This window comes from Sinohyriopsis cumingii, chromosome 2, assembly GCF_028554795.1.
Source record: "Sinohyriopsis cumingii isolate HCF-2022 chromosome 2, ASM2855479v2, whole genome shotgun sequence".
Lineage (NCBI taxonomy): Eukaryota > Metazoa > Mollusca > Bivalvia > Unionida > Unionidae > Sinohyriopsis > Sinohyriopsis cumingii.
Genome location: NC_142962.1, coordinates 32,710,594 through 32,735,378, shown reverse-complemented (window position 1 = coordinate 32,735,378; position 24,785 = coordinate 32,710,594). Strand labels below are relative to the sequence as shown.

General features: G+C 34.2%; 2 protein-coding genes across 2 annotated transcripts in view; both read left to right on the top strand.

Annotated features, from left to right (window-relative positions):
- LOC149804584 (uncharacterized) overlaps positions 1 to 11,623 on the top strand; it is a 68,701-nt gene extending 57,078 nt beyond the window's left edge. The window contains exons 13-15 of the mRNA XM_089941901.1: positions 80 to 158; positions 5,919 to 6,076; positions 7,879 to 11,623. Of these exons, the coding sequence (XP_089798027.1) occupies positions 80 to 158; positions 5,919 to 6,076; positions 7,879 to 7,944 (303 nt within the window). The 3' untranslated portion in view covers positions 7,945 to 11,623. The remainder of the gene's footprint in view (positions 1 to 79; positions 159 to 5,918; positions 6,077 to 7,878) is intronic.
- A 10,974-nt stretch (positions 11,624 to 22,597) lies between these two features.
- Positions 22,598 to 24,785, top strand: part of LOC149804583 (DNA repair protein XRCC3-like) — a 28,520-nt gene continuing 26,332 nt past the window's right edge. Inside the window, exons 1-2 of the mRNA XM_089932846.1 lie at positions 22,598 to 22,732; positions 23,680 to 23,817. Of these exons, the coding sequence (XP_089788972.1) occupies positions 22,675 to 22,732; positions 23,680 to 23,817 (196 nt within the window). The 5' untranslated portion in view covers positions 22,598 to 22,674. The remainder of the gene's footprint in view (positions 22,733 to 23,679; positions 23,818 to 24,785) is intronic.

Below are 24,785 nucleotides of genomic sequence, written 5' to 3'. Positions count from 1 at the left end.
AAATTGCTGTAGGTGTATTTGTTCAAAAACATTTCAAAAAAGAGTGCTTAACTATAATTTTTCTTGCATGTATTTTCAGCTTTTGCAGTCTACTAGAGGTGCCTCTGGCCGCTTACCTCTAACTCTACATCGAGTTTTATCTTCACAAGCCTGTCATGGTAAACTTTCAAAGGATTTTAATAGTTATTGATTTTTGGATAGGGTCAGATGGTTGATTTTTAAAACATTTGTAAAGCATGAAATGTTTTCATAGCAGCCTGGTTCTAGAAGCAGGCATTATATATATATATATATATATTGTGTTTCATGAGTCTGTTCATCCATAAGTCTTCTTTGTATATTTCGCCAGTGGACATAAAACTTACACATTTGGTGCATCATGGGATGAATGTGTGTTCATGCATCAAAACTAGGATGCTGTGACCTAATTTTTATGATCTGTTTGTAAAAATTGTTTTAAAAACATGCAATCTCTAATGCCTTTTCATATATTTCCACCAAACTTACACTGGGAGTGTATCTTAAGATGGACATGTGTCATGCACTTAAGCTGGGTAGCTGTTACATTCATTCCAAGTTTTATTTAAAATTGTAAACACATCATGTCAGTCCTCCCAGTCTGGGCTGTAACTTCTATACTACTACACATATTGACATTATGAGCATCTTGTGATGAATATTTGTACTACAGCAAAATGGGGTTGAAATATAATGGATCACTGTAACTGTTTTCTAGGATTTATGAAATATTGCTTCAGAAATGAAAAAAAAAAGCTTCTTAAAAAAGTTTTAATAATCAGTACAGAAGAATAAAAAGGAATATCCATATTGTTCCGAATAAAAGCGGGAAGGGACACAATTACATTTATTGGATACCACGTGTCGATTAGGGTATGTCACATGGTGGGAGATACACTTGCCTTCATTGCAAGAATTATGTCAAGTTGAGAGATAGCAATCAGCCATTGAGCTGCATAGGGTTTGGAACTGAAGTTTGTGAAAGAGATCAATATGGTGTACGGGTACTTCACAAAATGTTCAGATGAACATAATGCTTACAGTGCATCAGTTTGCAATACTGAACTTTTAAACATTAATGCTTTCCAACTTGACAATAGATAGAGTACATGATATTTTGTTACACCTTGCTGAAAACTGGTCCATCTTACGGAAAAAAATCAGCTGCTTTACTGAGATGATCTTGTTAGGGTTGGCAGGTCTGTGGTATCCATGTCTGTTACCCAGCAAGCAGAAAATAGCCTAGCTTCATCCATCATTATGCCCAATGGCCATGCTTGAAAATCACTTTTGTTAATGCATGTGTGCTGAACAAGGCTACAGAACACACTTGCCACTGCCATGACAGTGGTAGCAAATCTACAACTTGATTTCCATTTCCACTTTCTGCAAAGAACAAAATAAGTCACTCAGATTGCAGCCATTGTTTTTTAACTCATCTTCAATGGCCAAGTGGAGGAAGACTGTAAACAATCAATGAGTCAAATCTTGAACAATTCCAGTGTTAGAGACTTTTGTGACCTTTACAGAACAGAGAGCAGAGAAACAGGAAAAAATCCCATTGCATGCAAAATGTGGAAGCAGCTTTATCACTTTATCATTCCTATACACGTTCAAAAGCAAGACAGTTTTTAAGGGTCAGAGACAAGAAAATGAGAGAGGGGGGTCATTTTTGCCTAGCTGTTCTCCATGCTAGTCTCCATCCTGCTCACATTAATCCATCATTGAATTGAAATCATCACCTCATAAAAATATCCCCCAATTTTAGTTTGTTTACACTATAAAAACAATATCTGGATTAGTCAGTTGCTCATCTTGCCAAGATCAAAAGATAGTTTGCTTATGTGATAAGCCTGTGATGAACAGAAAATCAAAAGCAGTATATGCCTATTTTGTTGTGATCCCTGAACTGAAACTTCACCTGCCTTCACAGACACGTTTTGAATATTAAATTACTCTGATGCTAATGAAACAGGATGTAAATCATATCTCTTGTCAAAACAAACATTTATTATTTACAGATAGCTTTAATTCACAGGCAAATAAATAAAGATATCTAACTATATATGTGATGCTAGTACAAAGGTGACTTCTGTTTATGCTGCTATATAACAGAGCTATGTTTCCTACCATCCAGCCCTTCTGGGTGCACACGACATAAATCCAATCAATCAATCAATCTACTGTCCAGCAAACAAATTACTTCAGTCCTGTCAAGACAAAAACTCCATTGCTTTCAAAGATGACACCTTTGAGTTTGACTGACTGTGACTAGAGAACATTTGAGATATGAAATACTTAAACATTGATTCACATTATATGCATTTGTCTAAACAATGCCTTGCTCATCAAACATAAGAAGTGTTTAATTTGCAGACTTGGAGTGGTAACTGATGATATGCTCCAGTTAATGCTTCAGGCAGGGTGAAACTATCATTTGGTTAGGAAACACCATTCTACTGAACATGGAAGGCAGGTGATAATGAAATATTATATAAGAAATTTGCTCTGGGGATCACTGGAATGGCCTATGTGAACCTGTGACTGTTAGGTTTGATTGTACTACAAAAACGCCAAAAAAAATTCCAAAGGCAAAAGTGACATCATCCAATCTCAGTATTTTATCTATTTGGGGATGTTCAAAATGCATGTAAACAGGGTCTGTATCCCTCAGGAACAAGCATTGAAGATCATTTTGGTAGTGTCTTCATTATGAGCAAAGAACTAAACCAGAGAAGTGTTCTGACTGTTGGGTCTCCCCAGGCAAGCAGTGGATCTCTTAGGGTTTGCCAGTAAATAAGACCATTGCAAATGGTTCTGTTGTCCCAGTGGTGACCAAAGCTTTTTTACACTGCATCAAACTATTCTAGTCTCAGATTTTATGAGGACACATCTTAGAAAATGGGAGAACCTTGTTTGGCTTATGGCACATGTTCCCTTTAGGTCAAGCCTCTGGCAATCACAATTTGTATGGATATGAACACAAGTTTTGGTGCATACCTCTTGCTGTCATTTTGCCTTTTGGCAAACCAGCAGGTTATACCCTCCTTAAAAACTGAAGTCTCATAAAGATGAAGTCTTTAATGAATGCATGTCATGGGTATCATGACACACTATATGGATAGGACATACTCATTCCATCTGACAATTCCACTGTGGTGAGTTGTCTCAGATGGCAAGGGAGGACCAGATTCCCAGATCTGTGCCTCCTAATTTAGGAATTTCTCAGATGGTTTTATTAACAAATCCACATTTAAGTCATCACTTCCAGGGCAGACACAACGTTTGTTGGACTCATCCTGCAGGAATAACTAATTCAAACCAAATAGTCAATTAACTCCTTGGAATTCAGTCAAATTTATTCCTTCTAGGGACGACCACTCATGGATGTATTTGCAACAAGGTGTAATGAAGAACTTCCAAGTTTTGTCTCTCCAGTTCCAGATCCAAAGGCCAGGGCAATCATGGTTCTCTCCATAGATTGGATCATAGTTCACTTAGTAGATTGGAACAGTACACTTATCCACTAATGCTTCTGAACCCAAATATCCCCCCACCAAAAGAAAGCAAGGAATTTAGAGTGCTGTCTTATTCAGATTGCTCCCCAAAGGTAGGAAAAGTCATGGATTATCAACTTCTTAAACCTGGCAGTGGAAATCCCAAAGAAATGTTGGTTCTTTCATTACCTGCTTAAACAACCCCTGATGACAGACATTTTATCTAAATTCAGATCAACAGAACCTGCATGTCTGGATCATATTAAACAAGCCCTCAAGGGCAAACATTTCTCAGAACCAGTGGACATAATTGCTGCGTGTATAGAGAAACTAACCCAAGTCCTAATGAAGTTATTTTACATTTTGGCCTACATTGTTAAGGCAGTTGCCATGAGGAGATCATTTCAGTGCAACTGTTTCTCAGCAGACATTTTACAAGCTGAATCTCCCAGAGACAACTTTATCTTGCATTTGCCTTCAAGATGTTTCATCCCAGAAAGCTCATTTGGACCTGGCTGGACCTAAAGCAGTGGTACGACAGGCACCTTCTCTAGTCATTAAGCAACTTCTTGGTGACATAGCCTATCGACGTCTGCCAAATTTGTGGTAAGAAACTTTTTTCATGTCAGCCACATCAGGTCATATGAAGTTACTACTCCAGTTGGAAACTGCTTCATATAACTTGGGGGAACCAGAGTCTGTCCTTCTTTGAGGTAAAGGATTGTAACTCCATCCACCTGTTGCCTATTCTCCTAAGGTATTGTGATTGAGTAATAGATGGTGTTTGAAGAAAAAAAACCCTGTTTTTGGAGTAAAATTTGTTTCTTCACTAATACTTACTCAGTTATATCATGGATACACCCTCTGAATCTCCCAGCAGCTACGTCCTACTGGCTGAGCATTCATTCCAGTTGTAAGTGAAGTATGGACAGGATTTGGCACCAAGCCCTATAAACAATGGGAGATCACTCTTGTCTGACTCCGATTTATATGGGCAGACAACTTTGGGCTTTTTTAATAGCTAAAATTGAATTTGCAAGTTATGGGTCATATAGCCCATTTCATGCAGACTTCGGTGAACTTCGTAATTTGCTCAGAATTTTGATCACGTGGTGGGTGGTCAGCTGACCGTAATAGGTGGTGGGCAAAATATGGCTAATGCTTCAGCGTCAGCATCAACTTCTGTAACTACTTCAACATTGTTTATCGAGTTGAAAAATGCGTATTCAACAGCGATGCTGCTGTAGATTTTAATGAAATTTAATATTGGAACCATCCTGTCTTATTTTCTGGAAACCAGGGCGGATTTCAAACCCATACGAGAGAGTAGCTTTGAGCTGTTTACATCTGGACAGATACATGTGAGTAAGGAAATGGTGTCAAAGTAAACAAATTTAATCCTGGCAATCAAAGAGCAAGTTGTTCAAACTATTTCTGTGCATCCGAAGCATCACTATAATAAAATGCGTTTCATGAGTTTATCAGATTTGTTTTTGAAAGTCTGTCGATAATTTACATATAAATTTCAATCATGGAGCAACTCGGTTAAATTCAGTATGAAATGGGCTATTCCTAAGGTGTTATGATTGTGTAGCTATTATCAAAGAAATATTTTACTCCAAAAATTTGTTTCTTGCACCAAAACTGGGTCACTATCACCTCTGTTTGGGAATTTATTGAACTTTACTTGAAAGTGGTGTCTATGCTTTATTTTCCACATCGTTTTGCCTATTGTCTCCAAACTTGCATTTTAGATACATTAGTAGAAAGTATACTTGACAACTAAACTGGGTTGCTGCCCACCAGTAACTCTAGTTTCATACTATAATAGCATTCCCAATTCCTCTGCATTGAATGTAACAGTGTTGTTTTGTTCTTAGGACTGAACTGTGATACTAGATGTACAACATGTATGTTCATTTTACATTTTCTCACTGCTCCTGAGTGGTTAGAGCATCCACCTCGGATGCAAGAGGTGGTGGGTTTGAACTGGGATGAGTCATACCAAAGACTTTAAAAAAATGTTAATAGCAATAGCCTTGCTTGGTGTTCAGCATTAAGAGGTTAATGTTAGGACTGTTGTCAGGATAATGTGACTGGGTGGGACATGATACCACATCTGTGGCATGATGCTCCAGTGCTGGACATCACTATAAACTGCCCACTGCAGACATCTTAACAATATGACTCAGATTGTTAAAGCTGTGTTAAAAATCCAAAAGTACACACACACATTTTCTCCTTGGTCATATTTTGTTTGCTAATGTTTTCTTTGATCAGATCCATAAATACAGAACTTTGATCATGTTATTATGTTTTATGTTGGTATTAAAATATTTCATCATTAACCCTGTTGCATGTTAATTTTGAAAATGGTAATTTACCAATCCATCTTTTTTCCAGGTGCAATAAAGTTTGGTGATCCCCTTACTCTAGATGAGTGCCAGGCCCTGATAGATTCACTGTGTCAGTGTGATCTACCCTTCCAATGTGCACATGGCCGTCCCTCTATGATGCCTCTACTCAAGCTTCAACAACTCAAGACCATGATTCCTCAAGAGGTATTACAAGTCACGCATGTCTTACTGAGACATCCATACCAGACCAGAAGAGCCTTTGGGATGGCCTGCAGTCCATCCATCCATTAGCACAAGTTTTTTATTGCTGCTTCTCCTAAACTATTTGGAGGATTGCCATTAAACTTTACACATACATTCATCACAAGATTTAGTTAGTCCTAAATGAAAATGGTACTGATCAAACATTCAGTGTTGGCTTCCACAGTAACCATCTTGAAATTCTTATAACTACTCTTAACATGCAGTTTTCACTCAAAGACTTCGTATGATTTCTAGTTGAGCCTAAATGGAAATCGCAATCCAAGGATCTCTAGTTCAATACACGCCCAGGCCAGCGGAGTCAGCTGCCTCAGTGTGTCCTTGGGACTGGCAGCACTTAATTCACATTTCATCAGCATGATATAATCAGTGATGCATTAAAAGTACTGTCAAAACCAACAAAAAAACAAAACTAAAAGACAGTGCTACCAATTTGAAATAATACATGGTCACCATGGCAGCCATTTTAAAAAGCTTTTACACATTCTCATGTGAATGGAAAGTATTATCAATATGGGGTTTTCACCAGAAGGCTTCTTATGATGTCTAGTTGGTCTTAAATGAAAGTGGTGATGCTTGGACATCGAATATGGGCACCACAGTGGCCATCTTGAAATTCTTGTTCTTGCAACTCTTCATGAATGGATGGTCATGTAAGACAGGGTTTTCACTAAAAGAATTCTTTTGATGGTTTCAACACACTGTTATTTTTCTTCAGATTAAAAATAATTATTACTGATCTTGAAAAATAACATTGAATTAATTGGATAAAGTAAAGAATTATTATTTAAAATCAGAAAACTTACTTTATGTTTACAAACAATTGGAGAAAAAAACCCCTCAAAATTAAGACAGTGATGTACAACTATGATTCTTGTATCCTTTCACTTGGTTCATCTCTAAAAATTATCAAAAATATTTTAGATAATAGTACCAGTTCATCAAAGTCCTTTCATCTTTTGTACTTGTAGGCACTAGTGGGTGGATTTAGCCATAGGGATTTGTACTTGTAGCCACTAGTGGGTGGATTTAACCATAGGGATCACATACTAGAAAATGGACCTCCTTTAAGTCATAACATTTTTACTGTTTATCTTTTCAAACACATACATACCAAGTGCATATGACCAAAATATTCTGGAAGTTGGCAGTAAACTGAAATAATTAAACATCAGAAATCATAAAATCATGTCAAGAGTAATGATACTAGATATTTAGTTATATATATTCAGGTATGCTTTGTTATAAATAAATATATTGAAGTCTGTGAGCATATTCTTCCATGTTAAGCACATTTGCTCATACAGAATTACAGTTGTGACCAATTTTTCTTGATTTCACTTTAACACTGTATCTCTGTATGAAGGACATTTATGAACAAGAGGTCACATCAGGCCAATTGAATAACCAAAATGATGATGTAGTAATGATGTAAGAATTTTTATTTTTTTCTAATTTTTTTGAATAGTTAAAATTAGTGTTTAATTGTTAAAATCATACACTAGCCATCTAAATAAAACTAAATACAAATTGCTATTTCTACTCATAGCATTTATGCTTAGGACAGTACTTATTGTTTCTAGAGTATTTGTAAAGGACAGACTGGTTTCACTGTATTATATCATTTGTAAAGGACAGACTAGATTAACTGTATTGTATCTTTTGTAAATTACAGACTTTTTTCACTTAATTGTATCATTTGTAAAGGACAGACTGGTTTCACTGTATTGTGTTTCATGTTGCAGCCCTTGAGAAAACCAAAACTTTATGTCCTACACCAGGGGAAGGAAGATCATCAAGATTTCAACTGAATCTAGAGATGAACTACTTTATTATTTTCCTACACCCAATGAAGTTGGTTGAAGATATGGAAAAGGGGATTGTCTATCCATGATTCTATCCATGCATCACACTTGCATTTCCAGTAAATAACTATTAAGAAGAAACAATACTTGAGATACATGAATCTTGGTATTAAACTAGTTGCTTATGGATGAGTGTTCTGTATTTTTTTAAACTATTTTGAGCTTGCCTTGCAAACAAGTATTGAAGTTTATTTCCATAGCATAACTCGAAAGCTTCTTTTTTGAAACTTGTTAAACATATTAAAATAGTGGCTGAGAGGTGCACTTTGCTACATCGTATATTTTAGTAGCAAATTCTGTGATATCTCCATGGAAATAAGTCATAGTTTGAACTAATTTTATCATTTCCAGGGAGCATTTTAAAATAATAGGAAAGATGTGCTTGTAAAACATGTTACATGCATGAACTTGTGGTCTGGAGTTGCCTTTCTCTTTATAGAAATTCTGAACAGTCGATGTTTGAAGAGATTGCCAATTGGACGACATTTACATGAGTTATGGGTCTTGATTGCCTAACTTGATTTCGACTATTCCACAACACCTTTTGGAAGAGTTATGGGCCCTGATTTTCTCTCCGCCAGTCTTTGGTTTCTGTGGCATAACTTTACTGAGGATTTATTGCATTCTTTGTTGTTGTTTAGAGGACCTACAACCCCTTCTAACTTTTGGCTCCCAACATAAGTTCCTTTGTTTAAAGGTCTGCCAAGCATATTGTAATGAGTGGGATTGTTTGAGATATTGCTTATTGCTTATAGCTCTTGTTAATCAAGTGATGGTTTTTTTCTTCAGCATTGTTATTTTGATCCAGAATCATCCAAGGTTTCAAGTGAATTTTATATGCGGCTTTGAACTGTTGAAATCTTATATGAGTTTGATTGCCAGTGTTTTACATTATCATTATTTAGAGTTATGGCCCATTATTTATGGATATGACCTCATTTGTTTCCCCCAAGCACCTCAGTTTACGACCTTGCTTAGCTAATTGTAGCACGCAAGACCATTTGTGATGTATCTATTGTTAAGACTGTGATGTACTCAATAGTTTAAGTTCACATTTAATAGTAATATGGCTATACAGTTATTTATATGCAAATAAATAAATGGCATAATTTCATGTCACATATATGCCAGATTTATAAAATGTACTAAAATTAAATTCATTAAATTATCATGATTTACAACATATATATATATATATATATATATATATATATATATATATATATATATATATATATATATATATTGTATTTTGCCTGTGATAAGCCCACAGGGTCTTCCCAAGAAATTGATTGAGAAGTGGTGGTGGTCTTATTGCTGGATATAAAGCATCCAGTCATTAAAATGTTTCAACATTTTTGTCTGAAAGTCTGAGATGGGCTTTTTCATGGAGATTTAGTTAGAAAAATATATTACATGTAACCACATGTTATTTTTTCCCTTGACTGGTTCAGATTATTTTATAACTTGTTTTCAGATCTGTTGAATTTTAATATGAATGTTACATAAAATAATTGAACCAGAATGAAATGTATTTATCAATGCCTTTCTTCATTAATGTTCTTTTTTGTCATAATTTAAATTCATCAAATCCTTTCCCAAAGTTCAACAGAACTTCAAAAACTCAGAGGACTACAATAATATCAAGTTTTTTATGTGCCTATTTTGAGTTTTCACAAACGAGAATTTTCAACACTGGAACCAAGAAAGTCATGTATGTGTTAAATTTTTTGAGTTATCCAAATTTTACTGCATTTGGAAGCATCTGAAACATTATCAAAATGCGTTGGTGTGGAAAAAGCCTGATAAATATAATCAAAATTTATGGAATGAAACACAGTTTGACTACTTTTTAATTATATTTGTCAAAACTATAGTTTCGTTCACTGTAGTCTTCACAGTATTTTAGCATTGTTATCAAATAGTACAAGATAAAAAGACCAAAATATGAATAACCTGCAACAATTCTTTACCCTCCATGATTTATTGGGGATTAGGATTTTTTTATATATATATACAATTTTTGTCATGCAGACAGACTTTGATGTTTTAACAGAATATTTAATATTGATTCTGCACAAAAGTTAGGATGAGAGTTTAGACTAGTTTTGAGTTGACAATCAAACTTTGTCAATTTCAGTAAACCAGTCTATATTTCCACCATGCAGTGGTGATCTAATATTAAAAGCTCTTTTTAAAAAAAATCAGAAAGAATTATGAATGACCTTTTTTCTAAATACCCATTGGTTATGAAGGGCAATATATGCCTCAGAGGTTTGTTTATAGACCTCAGAGGTTTATCATATTTAATTTATTTTTTTAATTGTTGTCTGAAAATATTTTGCAGGTAAATATTGAAGCTAATATTAATTTGAATGCACAGCTGCTCGTCAGACTTTATCCAAAATATGATTTGAAATTAGCACTGGAATGATGTTTGAATATGATTTACCAGTTTGAAGGTTAGGGCATTTACAGATGCATCAGACAAGGCTTAAAAGTACATTAGCTACTTTCTTGACCTGCATAATGACACTATGTATAGTAAGTTTCTCTTTGTACCTCCTCAGCTAAAGGTATTTAGGATACGTAATACAAGGATGTCTATTTGTCTGTCTATTAATATGATTTCCATATATATATACATATATAAAACTTAAGATAAAATTATTAATTTCTAATATTTATAAAATATCTTTACTTGAGGCTGATTTTTTAAATTGATGCTAAGATGAAAAAGGTTTTAGTTCAGGGTCTGAGGAAAGAAAATTTCAGCAGTTTCTTTGTGCCTTATGTAGTATCCAGGAAATAATGCAGACATTGATATGAACAATGTGGATTGAAATTGGTTAGAAATTTTCCATTCAGGCTGAAATTTATGTTAGTTTACCATCATTTCTTTGTTTTTACTTCTACCTATGATATTTCATAACCTGTTTGGTTTTATTAATTAGGATTTCAGAATATATGCCATTGTATACAGATAGCAGATTCACCTAAATCAGCAGATGCGTTCATCACACTGTCATAGCAAGCTTCCAATCGATACTGAACATAACTGACTTCCTGTTCTATATATGCCTTTATTTAGTACAAAATAATTTGAAATTGGGATGTATCTCAAATGAACTAAAGAGCTTAAGGGATGACGTGTTGCACATCCATCATCTGACATTCCCAAGCACAAATTTGTTATCACCTTTCTTTCTAAACTACTTGGAGGATTTGCCTTCAGATTTTACTCACACATTCATCCCAAGGTATAGTTAGTCCTAATCATTGCAGTTCATATATGTATGTATATATATATATATATATATATATATATATATATATATATATATATATATATATATATATATATATATATATATAGTGTGTGTGTGTGTGAAGTGAGAGCTGATAAAAAGCTGTGGAAATCATCATCCACAAAGCGGATTATGCTGAGGTTTACACAGCACTGCACTGAAAATGAGTGCCTCAAAGGGACTGACATTCTGTTGTCTGAAAAGAATTTCCTGGTAATCAAAATAGGACCACTTGTTCTTTTTAACTTCTGAGTGTTGAAACTATATATATATATATATATATATATATATATATATATATATATATATATATGTATATGTATATATATATATATATATATATATATATATATATATATATATATATGTATATGTATGTAATGTGTGTGTGTGTGTGTATATGTATGTATGTATGTATGTATGTACTCTTCAGTATAATTGGTTCATATTTAAGGGTTTTCAGCTTGAGCTTGAGTTTTATGCACCAAAAGATTCAAGAGTATAGTCAAAGATGAAAAAGTATTTATTCTGGATAGTGCCTAGATATTCATTTATCATTTTACTATGACTCCACAAGTCTTCATATACTTGCTTGGTCATCTTCAAGCATCAGCTTGAAACTTGGAAACTGTAATAGAGATCACATCGACCATTTCATGAATCTGGTTCAGATTTATTCCAATCACATATGCTTTTTGAAGTAACATGGATCATTATGTAAACAAACAATTTTTTAACCAGATGTCTTCCATTCTTCATGTTTTTCATGCAGTAAACTTGTAATGGTATAGTAGCACAATCGTTTTGTTACAGAAATTTATGCCATTTTGATGTAAATCTTGTGTTACCTACAAAAAGTGGTACAAGAAAACATACTTGAGTATGATTTCATTTGAGAAGGTGAAATTTTGAAGTGGTTACTGTGCCAATGCTGAGAAGGTCCAGATCGTTGTGGTTGTCACAGGGAAGATTAATCAATAAAGATTGCTATATGTGTATGGGCTAATTTGTGTAATATTTATTTGTATGATTTTTAATTTACTTTTGTGCAGAAGGTCCTGTTAGAAATGACTTTTATTCTCCCAGTTGTCTGTGATAATTAGAAATTTAAGTGCAATTCAATCATTCTAATAAAATTTGCATTTCAAACAGTTTTTTGTGATTTCTTTCAGTTCAACGTTTTTTAAAAGTACTTGAGCTTGTGCTATAGCCCATTGATTGTCACTTTTGTAATTCCTGTCAAAATTTTCATTGGTGTTTAATGTTATGTTCATTTGTATGTGCTTATCTCTAATTTCATTGATTGATCAAGACCTCTGCAATAAAATTTGTTCCATTAATTAAACTTTCAGTTTCACAGATGTTATCCATGAACTGTATATATTTGACATGTTTTCATACATTGTTTTGAAGACCAAAAGGTATAACAATATAACATCCATATTTGGCAATTTATGCTAATGATTACAAGGTGTGACATGGTACTCAAACCTTTGATTTTAGCACCTTTGTAATACCTAGAAAAAAGTGACTTCCACTGTGGATCTCATTCACTGGATGTAATATGGTTGGTCAGATTGCCATGACTGTATTGCGGTAGGTCAGCTTGCCATGGCAGTGCTGCAATAGGTCAGCTTGCCATGGCTGTACTGCAATTGGTAAGCTTTCCAGAAATAGTTGTTGTTGTTGTTGTGGGATTTAACACCATTTTTCAGCACACAGTAGGCTACACATGGCGGCCAGTATTAATGGTGGAGGAAAAACCCAGGAAAGAACCACCGAACCACAAGAAGCGACTGGCAAGCTTTCTCACATACCCACATTGGCTGAATCCGAGACTCGAACCAGCGCAAAGGTGAAATGGCAGTGATCCCTAAAGAAGAGCACTTTAGACCACTTGGCCACTCTGGGACCCCCAGAAATAGTAATAGCTAGCTTAAAATGTATTCAGTTAGAAATATTCATTTGAAACTTAAATTGTCTGTGGTGTGTGCAAAGTGGTAATTTAATAGGAGAGGTTCATTCTGATTATTGTCATATAGCATGACCCAGCATCTGAGGTCACATCTTTAAATGAGTTGCTGTTTTGAATGAAGCAGTCTTTGTAATGCACCCTCATTTTACATGTACAATGGACTCACTGTTAGACATCCATTGTGCAAAATTCCAACATTTTCAGCTTTTACTGACACTTGCTGGACAGTTGGTTGTGTTGGGTAAGTTATTCCACCATTTGAACATAAGACCCAGTTCTTTGTAGACATTGCATAAAGTGATTATTTTGAGCATATACAAATGATTGTTGGGAAGAGTGTAAGACATGAGCATCGTTATGTACAAACTATGCGTTTGGTTGTCAGAGAAAAGTTTAAATTTTAGCACAGATGAACACTTATGTGGATGCTGAAATGAATGAATCATAATGTGCCTTCCTGACCATGACATGTTACACGAAAAACATTCATTTTTTAAAAATCCAAAACCAGGAAGAAAGTCAGGTTTTATAAAAACACAATTTATTGTGAATCTTGTGTAGAAAAAAATAAAGCGGTAAAGAGAAACCTTTCTTGACACCACAATATATGCCCATAACCAGTATTGACTTTATTAACTTAACCATAACCAGTATTAACTTTGTTAACTTAACCATGACCAGTATTAACTTTAAACAGTTGTGTATAATTCTCATCATGATGACATTTTATATAGTTGATTGTCATTGAGACCATTAAAACGTAAAGGCAGTCACAGACAGATTGCTACTTAATTGACAGACAATTACTTAGGGCAAGGGTCTTTAACTCAAACCACCCCGAGGGAATTTTCGATGGTCCAAGAGCTGCACCACCTTTATCTTTCATGACACCTTGTGACGTGAATCATTTTGCGAGCCAGGATAATGCTTGGCAGGACACATGTTTGAGACCCCTGACTTAGGGTGACTTTATGTTGCAAATCCTTTCAGCACTGATGTGAAAGAGCCCATTGGGCTAATCAGGCTAATTTGCAAAATTAAACAAAGTGGGACAATCCTATTCATTTCAACTTAGGTTACTCTGAGAGATGTGTTTAAGAAACAGAAGTTATCACACTTACTTGCCTTGAATAAGAATGTTTAAACCATCTTTATGAAATATTATTGGATATTTCATGATCAACAGTAATGTATCTTTGAAGCTGGATATTTGCCCCATATATGAAAATGTCAAAATGCAGCTTTGAGCCATTGCAAAGCTAAATGAGACTAATTTTCAGGATCCCTAGTTGACAGAGTTTGAGATGGTGAAGCAGCATTGTGTTCTTCGCACATACTGCAAACACTGTGTTTACATCAGTCAGTCATAAGTTTATGACATCCATCAACACAGTAAAACCATACCATCATCAGGACAATGCATGAATGCAGGACTCGATCCCAAATGTAATTAATATCATTAAACAGTTGTTGACAATGCACGTGACATGAGCTGAAGTGCTTTTCTGCTATTTCATAGACTGGAACTAAGCACAATTTGTCGATGCAGATAATTTTTCATACATGTATGAAAATGTTCCTGAATAGCAATATTGACAAGACATTTCAGTTGCAAAGAAATAAAATGCTGAGGAAAGTCTGATAAGTTCAAAGATGAACAATAAGGGACTGCCCATTTAATTTTTGTGGGTAGGGGGCCTGATTGTTTAGGGGGGAACAATTATGGCCCTCATATATTCCATACATCATATTACTTCCTTAATATTTTTTTTTTATCTTGAGATAAAGGAAACCAATTCTTACAAAAAAGAAAATCCCAGACCACCCATGTCCCCTAAAGGTTATATGGTCAGTCCCAAATGACACTTGCATCACCTTCGAACCCTTTACTGGACTATTGAGAGCAGCAAAGTCTACATTTAGATATCTTATGTTACGTATTTAGGCTCTAATAAACAGTAACACAAGAAAGAGTGAAAACAACAAGATTTGAAAAAAATATAATTTATTTCCCTGGAAAATTCTGTAAAAATAAAAAAATATGAACTTACGGTTTATAGAATCAAATTCAAAAATAATCCAAGAATAAAATTTTAGGAGTCCTAATAATAAAATGTTCTACTGATTTCAAGTTCAAGTCCCAACGAAGAATCCAAGATGGTAGATGCTGATGTGTGCTGTAACCTGTAGTATTGAAGCCTACAGTCCTTGTATAAACAAGAAATATCACTCCAGTTTTGGAAATCTGAATTTTCCAGGATAAAAAAAGAATTAATCCTTTTGAATCCAAGTAATTTAAAATAGCTCCAAATAGCACAACAATAACCTTCCAGTGTCAAGAAAAAGCCCAACAACTGAGTATATCTCTCCAAAACAAAGGTTATATTGTATTCTAAAATGCAAAAAGGGGATCATGTGATCATGTTCCAGAACCTTGTCAAAATTATTTACTTGTTTAAGATGACATACACCCAGTGTGGCCCTGATGAAAACCAATCATTTTACTCTAAGAAATAAAATTTAAAAAATTGTTTACATCTTAAATCAGTAGTCTGATTATGACCTCAACAACAACCAATCATTTTAAAATAAAAATAGAACTTATTTATGTGGTTGCTACTAATTTTGAATCAAGGTCAGGATCCAGGTCAACACCTGGTGTTTACTAAAACGAACAGTCAAGGTCAAACTATTTTCTGGAAAAAGTATCATCTGTAGTGAATAAATTTACATTACAATAGCATGTAATGAAATTTTATAAAAAAATCTGATAAACAGACAATTAAAATAAAAATAGAACTTATTTATGTGGTTGCTACTAATTTTGAATCAAGGTCAGGATCCAGGTCAACACCTGGTGTTTACTAAAACGAACAGTCAAGGTCAAACTATTTTCTGGAAAAAGTATCATCTGTAGTGAATAAATTTACAATAGCATGTAATGAAATTTAAAAAAAAAAATCTGATAAACAGACAATTAAATCGAAATAAATATATATTAGATCAGGTATAATTAAATCAAATATACATAACAGATAAGACAGTATTCCTATGTACAATGGATTCTAAAGACAGCAATTTGCTCTACTTTTTGTTTAATGTATGTTTGTGTTTGTGTGTGTGTGTGTGTGTGTGTGTGTGATGATATATGAAAATACTAAGTCTACCAACTATTTTAAAAAAATGTATATTAAATTCCTCGAGGAAAACATTTTCTTTTGATTGGATCTGAATTTCTCATTTTCCATTGGCTTACATTATATTTGTTCTATATTCCCAGTTGAACAATATTGCTTTTCAGGATTGCATGACCTTGTATTTGAACTAAAAAATACACTTTTTGAGTCAGAAAACACATAACAAACACTGTCTGGAAGGTTGGCATGTATGTCATTATCATTAATCATAATAATGTTTGTAGAGTATCATGACACTTCATTGAGAATGAATATATACATTTATATATATATATATATATATATATAAGGTGTAGTTTGTGATTGGAAGATGCCAGTCTGAGTTAAAGGAAAAGTATACAAAAAAATTATTTGACCAGTGCTGATATATGGAGCAGAAACATGGTCACTAAGGAGAAAACAAGAGCTCCTAAGAGAACTGAAAATAGAATGCCATATTGGATACTTGGGATCTCACTTAAAGAGAAGAAAAAAAAAGAAGACACACACTGAATAGTTGGAGTAGCTTGTATCATAGACAAGGTTCAGGAAGCTAGATTACAGAGGTATGGGCATGTGGAATGGAGGGAAGAAAACAGCTGCATCAGAAGAATCATGAAGGAAGAAGTGTATGGACAAGGGAGCCGAAGATGACAGAAGAAAAAATGGATGGATGTGGTACATCAGGATCTGAAGAAACTCAATGAAACAAATACTGGTGATAGAGCTGAATGGAGAAAGAGAACCCATGTGGCTGGCCTCTCTTTAGAGAGGGATTAACAGCCTGGAGGAGAGAGAATTAGAATATGTTTAGAAAATAAAATTGCAATCATTACTTACATTTCAGACCTGACACAAATATGCTACATAATATACTGCCAGTTATTCAACATCTGAGTGATGTTTGAGTGACAGGTTGATCTCTCTTTGACTTGGACACTGTATAGAGGAACATAAATTTTAAAACTCTAGAATAAGAGTCTTGGATATTGATCACACTATGTGTCTTTGTCTTTGCCTGAAATGAAGAAAAAAATTGAATAACAACATGCCACATAAAAACACAATTTTGGATTCCCCAACTCACTGAAATGATCTTGTTGATAATATTATTTCAATGTATCTGACAAAGGGTACAAAATATGTGTGAGAGAGGAAGACCTATCTTGTCACTGTTAAATATGTCAGAAACCTGTAGATTGTTTAAGCAGTAAACATTCATGATCATGGTACATGAGATTCAAGTGCTCATCTGGTTATGACAGCAAGTATAATTATTGTTTCATTGAAATACAGGAGTTATACTTTAATGGATCAATTCTAATGGCACTGCTATAATGAATGCCATATAAAAGATGCTGAAGACTCAGAAAAATAAAGTTAATTTTTTTTAGCAAATAAGCAAGATAACTTAAAACAACTACACCACTGCCAGACAAATATTTGTGATAGATTTTATTTAAACTTTTCTCTTTTTATTCATCTATTGATGTTTTATTCATCTTCTGATGTTGAAGAGTCTTCTTGTTCATTCTTTGAATGTTCAGCTGTGACTTTTATAAATTCCTTTCAAATGTTTTCCATGTTGTCTATCAAGTACAAATACTGTATACATGGATTTTGGGGCTTTTGTGAAATTACTTTCTTCGATGATTTGTCAAGGTTTTGTTCACCTCTCATTTATTTCGAATGAATTTTGTAAGTGTGGTCCAAAATGTTTTATCAAGATCAAGCGGTTAGTTGAACAAGTAGTCTAAATAGTTTGAAAATTAGTTGATTCAATAAATGAGATTGATTACAAGTTATATCCTTAAGCAACTGCAGATTTTGTAATAATGAGTATAGATGAATAAATAAAAAGAGCAAAGTAAATAGAGAATATGACAAAGAAAGTACATGAGACAATGTAGAGAAGAAACAGGGAACACTACAATAAATATTTTACAAAAGACACCACAAAGATACCACAATAATTAAATTTTAAGTGTAATTCACATGACAAAAAACAGAATTTTACAAATACTAATACAAAACATAAAAATGAGACAAAGCATTTTAAAAAATCAGTGTAACAGCAGCAGAATTTTACCATAGATGGCAAAACTTAAGAAAACTTGAAGGTATTAGAGATGATTAATTAGACATGTTGTCAGTGTTCTTCATTTGATCTGGTCAATAAAAAAAGATTGCGGTATTTGATCACAGGCTAGGTACAGGTATATGACAGAAACGGAAAACTGGTCGGAAAAAGATAAAGTGTTTTAGTAGTAGCATTTTAGCAGTTTGAGATTTGCCAGTTGATCACAGTTCCCAATTCCTTCCCAACCTCTTCCCTATAACCTTTTCCACTGGGGAATTTTTGCACACATCAATTCTAACCCACTTGGCCCCCCCCCCCCCAGCAAAGTTTCCACATGGCGCCCCAGTATTAGTCTATCACAAGGTCAGTGAAGTCACTGTGAGATTGTTGTACTGTTATTTCTGTTTTTATTGATCTGAGGCTCTCTGCATGCAGAATACATCGAGAATCAGAAGGTAAAAATCATCTGTGTTCGTAAACTTCTGTAAAGTATAAAGACTTTGTACGGTTGAGATTTTCATGGTAAAGTTCAATCTAGACTTGATATTTTTACAACATTCTTGTGAGTTCTTTCTATTTCATATCATAATGTAATGAAATGTTTAATTGTTTCAAAGAATTTATATTCATTTGTATTTATGGTATGTATTTTTGGAAAAGTCAAATTCGCTACCAACTTCATGTTTAGATTTAATTTGGAAATAAAAGATTCTTTAAGTAATAAAAATGATGTTTTAGTAACCTATTCCAAATTAGGATTCTATTTAAAATTTAGTAAAATACATTTCTTCAAAACTTGTTGCATTATATCACAACTATTGAATTTTATACTCTTTGGCTATCATGAATTTAGTTGAGATCTAATTATCTGTATTATATTCTAAAATGCAGAAATTATACAAATGTATGAAGTTAGTAAGCTCGAAGGAAAAGTGTAATTTTATATGCATTTCGTGTATTTTAAAATATAAAGTTTTATAGATGTAATTCATTCATTGAGAATCAGAGGGCTCTGTATTTCCTTACAGTCACTCCCGTTACCTCTCATTCAGCCTCACCAAGAATATAAACTTATCTACACTGTTAGGAGTGACACCCCCTTTTGTTCTTTCTTTCTCTCTCTCTCTCTTTCTCTGTCTCTCTTTCTCTCTCTCTCACTAGTCATGGAATAGAGCATTACTTAGAGTTTATGAGAAACGACAAAAAATCTCATAAAATATGGAGCCAAGGCGCTAATGACCCAAAACAGGTGACTGATTTACAGATAGTCAAAATCAAGTAACGTGTGTCAGCACATATGAATCTTTCTGTGAGCTTACAGTGGCTGCATTGATCTGACTTACCTTAATACGGAGGAACCCCATGAAAACTTTGCTTAGGGGACAATGTGGGTAACAATCACGGATGGAGGCATGTGGAAAATATCTCCAGTGGAAAATGTCACGGTAAATCTTAAATAAGTTGTGGGATTGGGAACCATGATGGGCCATCTGATCTCGAATCACTATAGTGCTACTACAACATTATATGGTGATCTAGTGGTTAGAGCATACGCCTTGGATGCAGGAGGTCATGGGTTAGATCCCCGGCTGAGTCATACCAAAGACTTACAAAAATGGTACTAACAGCTGCCTCACTAGGCACTAAGCATTAAGAGATGAGTATTAGGACTGGTCAGCCTGGTGTTAGAATAATGTGACTGGGTGGGATATGATGCTACATGTCTGTGGCATGATGCCCAAGTGCTAGACATCACTATAAACTGCCACACTGCAGACATCGTAGCGATATGACTGAAACATTGTTAAAGCTACATGAAAAATCCAAATCACACACACACACACACACACATTATAAAAAAGAAGATGGACAAGGAAAACATCAGTTAACCCCAACTTTTCAAAGACTTCCATACAACTTCAGTTGTAAATTAGAAAGCCCAATGTGTCCATTCTATACCTAAAATTTACTCTAATTAATGCAAGACCACAGATAAAACAACCTGCCAAATATCTATCAACTGCACACCTGCATGGGTTATCTTTAGCTACGATGTTGTAGCCTCAACTTGATTTGTTGTGGTTGAGGTAGGAATAAGGGTACTAATATTAGTACTAGGTTTCATACCGCCAGTCATTCACGCCTTAGAAAATATACTAGTATCCCCTAACAGTGGGAACTATTTTAACTCCATCACCTTAGGCCAGTCAATGTATGCTTTCCGGCACATTTCTCCAAAATAACTGCACCACATTTGCCCCCATGGCAACATAAACGGTATCTGTGAAGTCCCTTCTTATTTATTCCTATGTATAATTTACTGGTTTTCTACCATAAATACTGCCATTGCAGTCACACCACCAATGTACGCCACTAGATTTTAATATGGACTATCTTATGACAGGGACATTCATTTGGTTTTGGCCTGAATTCACTACTAGTGAACCATGACATCATGGAAACTCACTAACACTTCACTCTGTGACATTTGCTCCTAGTAATTGGCTAATTATTTCGGGCTAATGATATTTCCATTGCACTGAATTTTAATAATCACACAAGTAATCACACAAATCTAAGAATTCCTTAATACGGGGTGCTATAACCAAATGCGCATACTCTAACTTTATTGATATATATATATATATATATATATATATATATATATATATATATATATATATATATATATATATATATATATATATATATATATATATGAACTTTTAAAGTTGTGCCAAATGAACACATGCAGAGCATGATTAAAATGGAATATTATTAGTATTAGTATTTTAGCAGCATTCACTTGGCTATACTACCCCAAGTCTCGCTATCTCGGTTTTAATTAGGATAAGTCTTCATATTGTAGTGATACCCATCTTTATCTGATGAAAGACGCTCCAGAGTGTGACATTTCTACCCCAATGGGACCGTCTTATTCATGGCTTCTTGTGGTCGCCAACTATCATGAATAAAATCATGTATGTGTGCTTCAAGACACCTCCACTCCAATGTCAATGAGACACTCTTTATGTTTGGTATTTAGATTAGTACGATGGTATGGCACCTCTTCTGAATCTTGAGTTTTTCCTTTTTAATATGGTACCAACTTGCATCAGTTGGTGTGGCGCGCTATAGTGTGCTACAAATTCTGGAATTATTTTAGTATTCTCATATCCTGTCAATGAGAAAATGTTATACTGTTCACGATCTTTCTACTGCTCCTACTGCTGCTACTTCAGAATCTCTCGACTGGAGTAAAAAACCTATCTGTTGACTGGAATTTTACTCATACAGATTATTTTAATTAAAAAATTAAAACTATTCATTCTAAAATGTAGATGTCAGACACCCTTGTTAACTTTCAATCTAATTATGTATGAATATGAATTCGAATTACTTTGGAGAAAAGAGGCAAAGACAACGGAGTCAATGCCATAGGTGATCGCACTTCATTAGAATATATTGGAGTTTGGAATATATTCTTGTAACTATTATACTTTGTATTATTTTTCTTTTGTAATGGTACAAATAAGATGCGTCAGTATTGAGCTGTATTATACAGTTTTAAACTTTATGCCTGTTTTAATATTGTTCATCTTATTTTGTTTTTCATAAAACAGCTCCTAAAGGTCGAGTATTTTTAATGCTAACCAGACCACCGATTTTTCTTATATTGTTTTTGAGAAGTCTGGTATCTCCTTTACCCCACATGGGCTCGTTACAAAGAAAATCAAGGGATGGGGGGTCTAACCTGTAATAATATTATTACAGGTTAGAGCCCCCATCCCTTGATTTTCTTTGTAACGAGCCCCTGTGCTTTACCCTGTGATATGGGCATTATCTTAAACCAATAAGTAGATTTCAGCATTTTTTTCTGACATAACCTGTATTGTCCACACAAAAAAATATGTCCAAAATATTTATTAAAAAAGTGTAGATCGACTTGTTGGTTTTGGCACAGTCCGATAAATCAACAACCAAGTTTGTATTGATACTGAAGATACATAGTCTATCTTCGACGACCGGATCGGTATCGGAGTAAAAGGATCGATATTGTGTCAAATCCATTTACATTTTTCCGCGAAATCTGAATGTCCTAATATATGAAATGCCATAAAATTATTTATTTTCTAAATGTCTAGGCCATCACAACTGGAGCTGATCCCAAGGATCTTATCTGCTATAAACAGAGGTTCTCACTAGTTCTGTCTTAGTAAATAATTATATACCGTAAGGCTTGGGAACTATGCACGGGTGCTGTAGTACATCCTAATTTCGATCATCTAAAACCGCCGCCAAATAGTGTCTAATCCTTAGTAGAAAATCAGACAGTGCACGTCTGACTGACAATATATTACTAAGACTAAGAATGTTGCAATACAATAATGGCGAATGGTGTTAATGCACATAGAAAGGACGGGAACTAAGATTCAGAGTCATAGTTACCATCCGCTGAGTGACTATTTACATTACATAATTAAAGGCTGCAACATAAAGGTTTAGAAAATTACTTTTTCTGAATTATCAGTGCATGTCATACTGCTCTAAAAATAATGTATTATTTTTGTGCAGTCGTAGTATAGTATACTTTGCACATGTCATCTATACCCATTTATTTAAAAATAGCTGCATAAAACCAAGAATTTTAACATCTTTTAATCATCTTATTACCCTAGAAGAAATATAAACCCTTGTAGAAAAGGAACATATCAAAGCCTATAGTGAAAATGTAAAAATGTTTGAATTTTGTAAGAATCATTTCAGATGAAAAAAATAGTTGCCTTTTTTTATAAGAAAGGTTCTGCAACATCTTGGCTGTTTCTTGCCTGTCATAAAGCAGTAATTCAAAACTTGATCATATGTGATGTTAGTACTTAGGGTGGGCCAAAGGACTATATATTCACCTGAAACTATTTGTATAACCCCAAATCTGACACATCTCTTTATATTTTCATTGTTCGTTATAAAAAGATAAATGTGGAAAAAACAAGAAATGTTTCTATGAGAGCACATCTTCAATACAACAGTGGATACTGATTGCAAAGCTGATGCTGAAATATTGATCCTGGTTATTGCCCGCATTTGCAAGTGAGTCACAATGTTGTAAATAAAGCACATTCATTTCAATTTTCTTTTCAGCTCATCTTGACAGTTTTGAATCCATATTAACCTTGTCAAATGTTGACATTTCAAGAATCACAGGGCTGCCCCTTGCAGAAGTCCAAACCCTTAAAACAAAAGTGGCAGAAAATGTTGTCAGTGTAACACCCATGACAGGTAATTCAGTATAAACACCTGTGGCAGGCAATTCAGTTTAAACACCTGTGATCAGTATATCAAGTATAAACACCTGTGACTGGTAATGGTTATTAAGTATAAAGGGTAACGGTAAGCTTAATTTCTCTGTCTAGTTAAAACTCTTTGGGGTTTAGTTTATTGTGCATACTTCTGCACATCAGTCTGGTTTACACTGTCATACAGTGATGTCCATTTGAACATATTGGTAGCATGCAAAGCAAGTATATACTTGAGTCTACATTCAGCATTACACTTTCAGATATGAAAAAAGTTCAACTACAATTGCTATGTGCAAAGTAATAAAAAAGGAAAACAAATACAAACATTTGCTGATATTTAAACACAGTGATTATTATACAGATGAAGGTTAATAATGTTGAATATTTGTCAAAATAGTATGAAAACACAAGAATGTATTGTGTTATAATAGTATAACCTGTACATATTTATTCAGTGGTTTTACTGAGCTGCAACATTGAAATGATTCATGCAGATTCAGATCAGGGTGTAAGTTTACATTTAGACCCAGCTTCTACATAAGTATGTTTGGTAACCCTTGCAGTACTCATTAAAAAATGTCCCAAGCGTTTGTCCCTGGGATGAGTGAGTTGCAAGAGCTATTTATACCTTGTAAGGATGCAAATTTTTGTCGATCTATGAAGAACACATTAATTTGGGCCAGAGAGCAATTAATTAGATTTATGGGGACAGGTGCTTGTTAAATCACTATACTGCAATGATTTCTAATGTCTGTGTTGGGAGAGGAAGTGATTCTTAATTAAGCCTTCGTTTATTTAGCAGCCAGATAGACTGTTAGGAAAAGGTTAACTTCAATCTTTGTATTGAAATGTCAGAAATTGAAATTTTCCAGAATCAGATTTGGAAATCTAGAAGCCGGGCTGACCGCAATTTTGGCTCCTGGTTATAAAAGGTGGTAAATATATTTA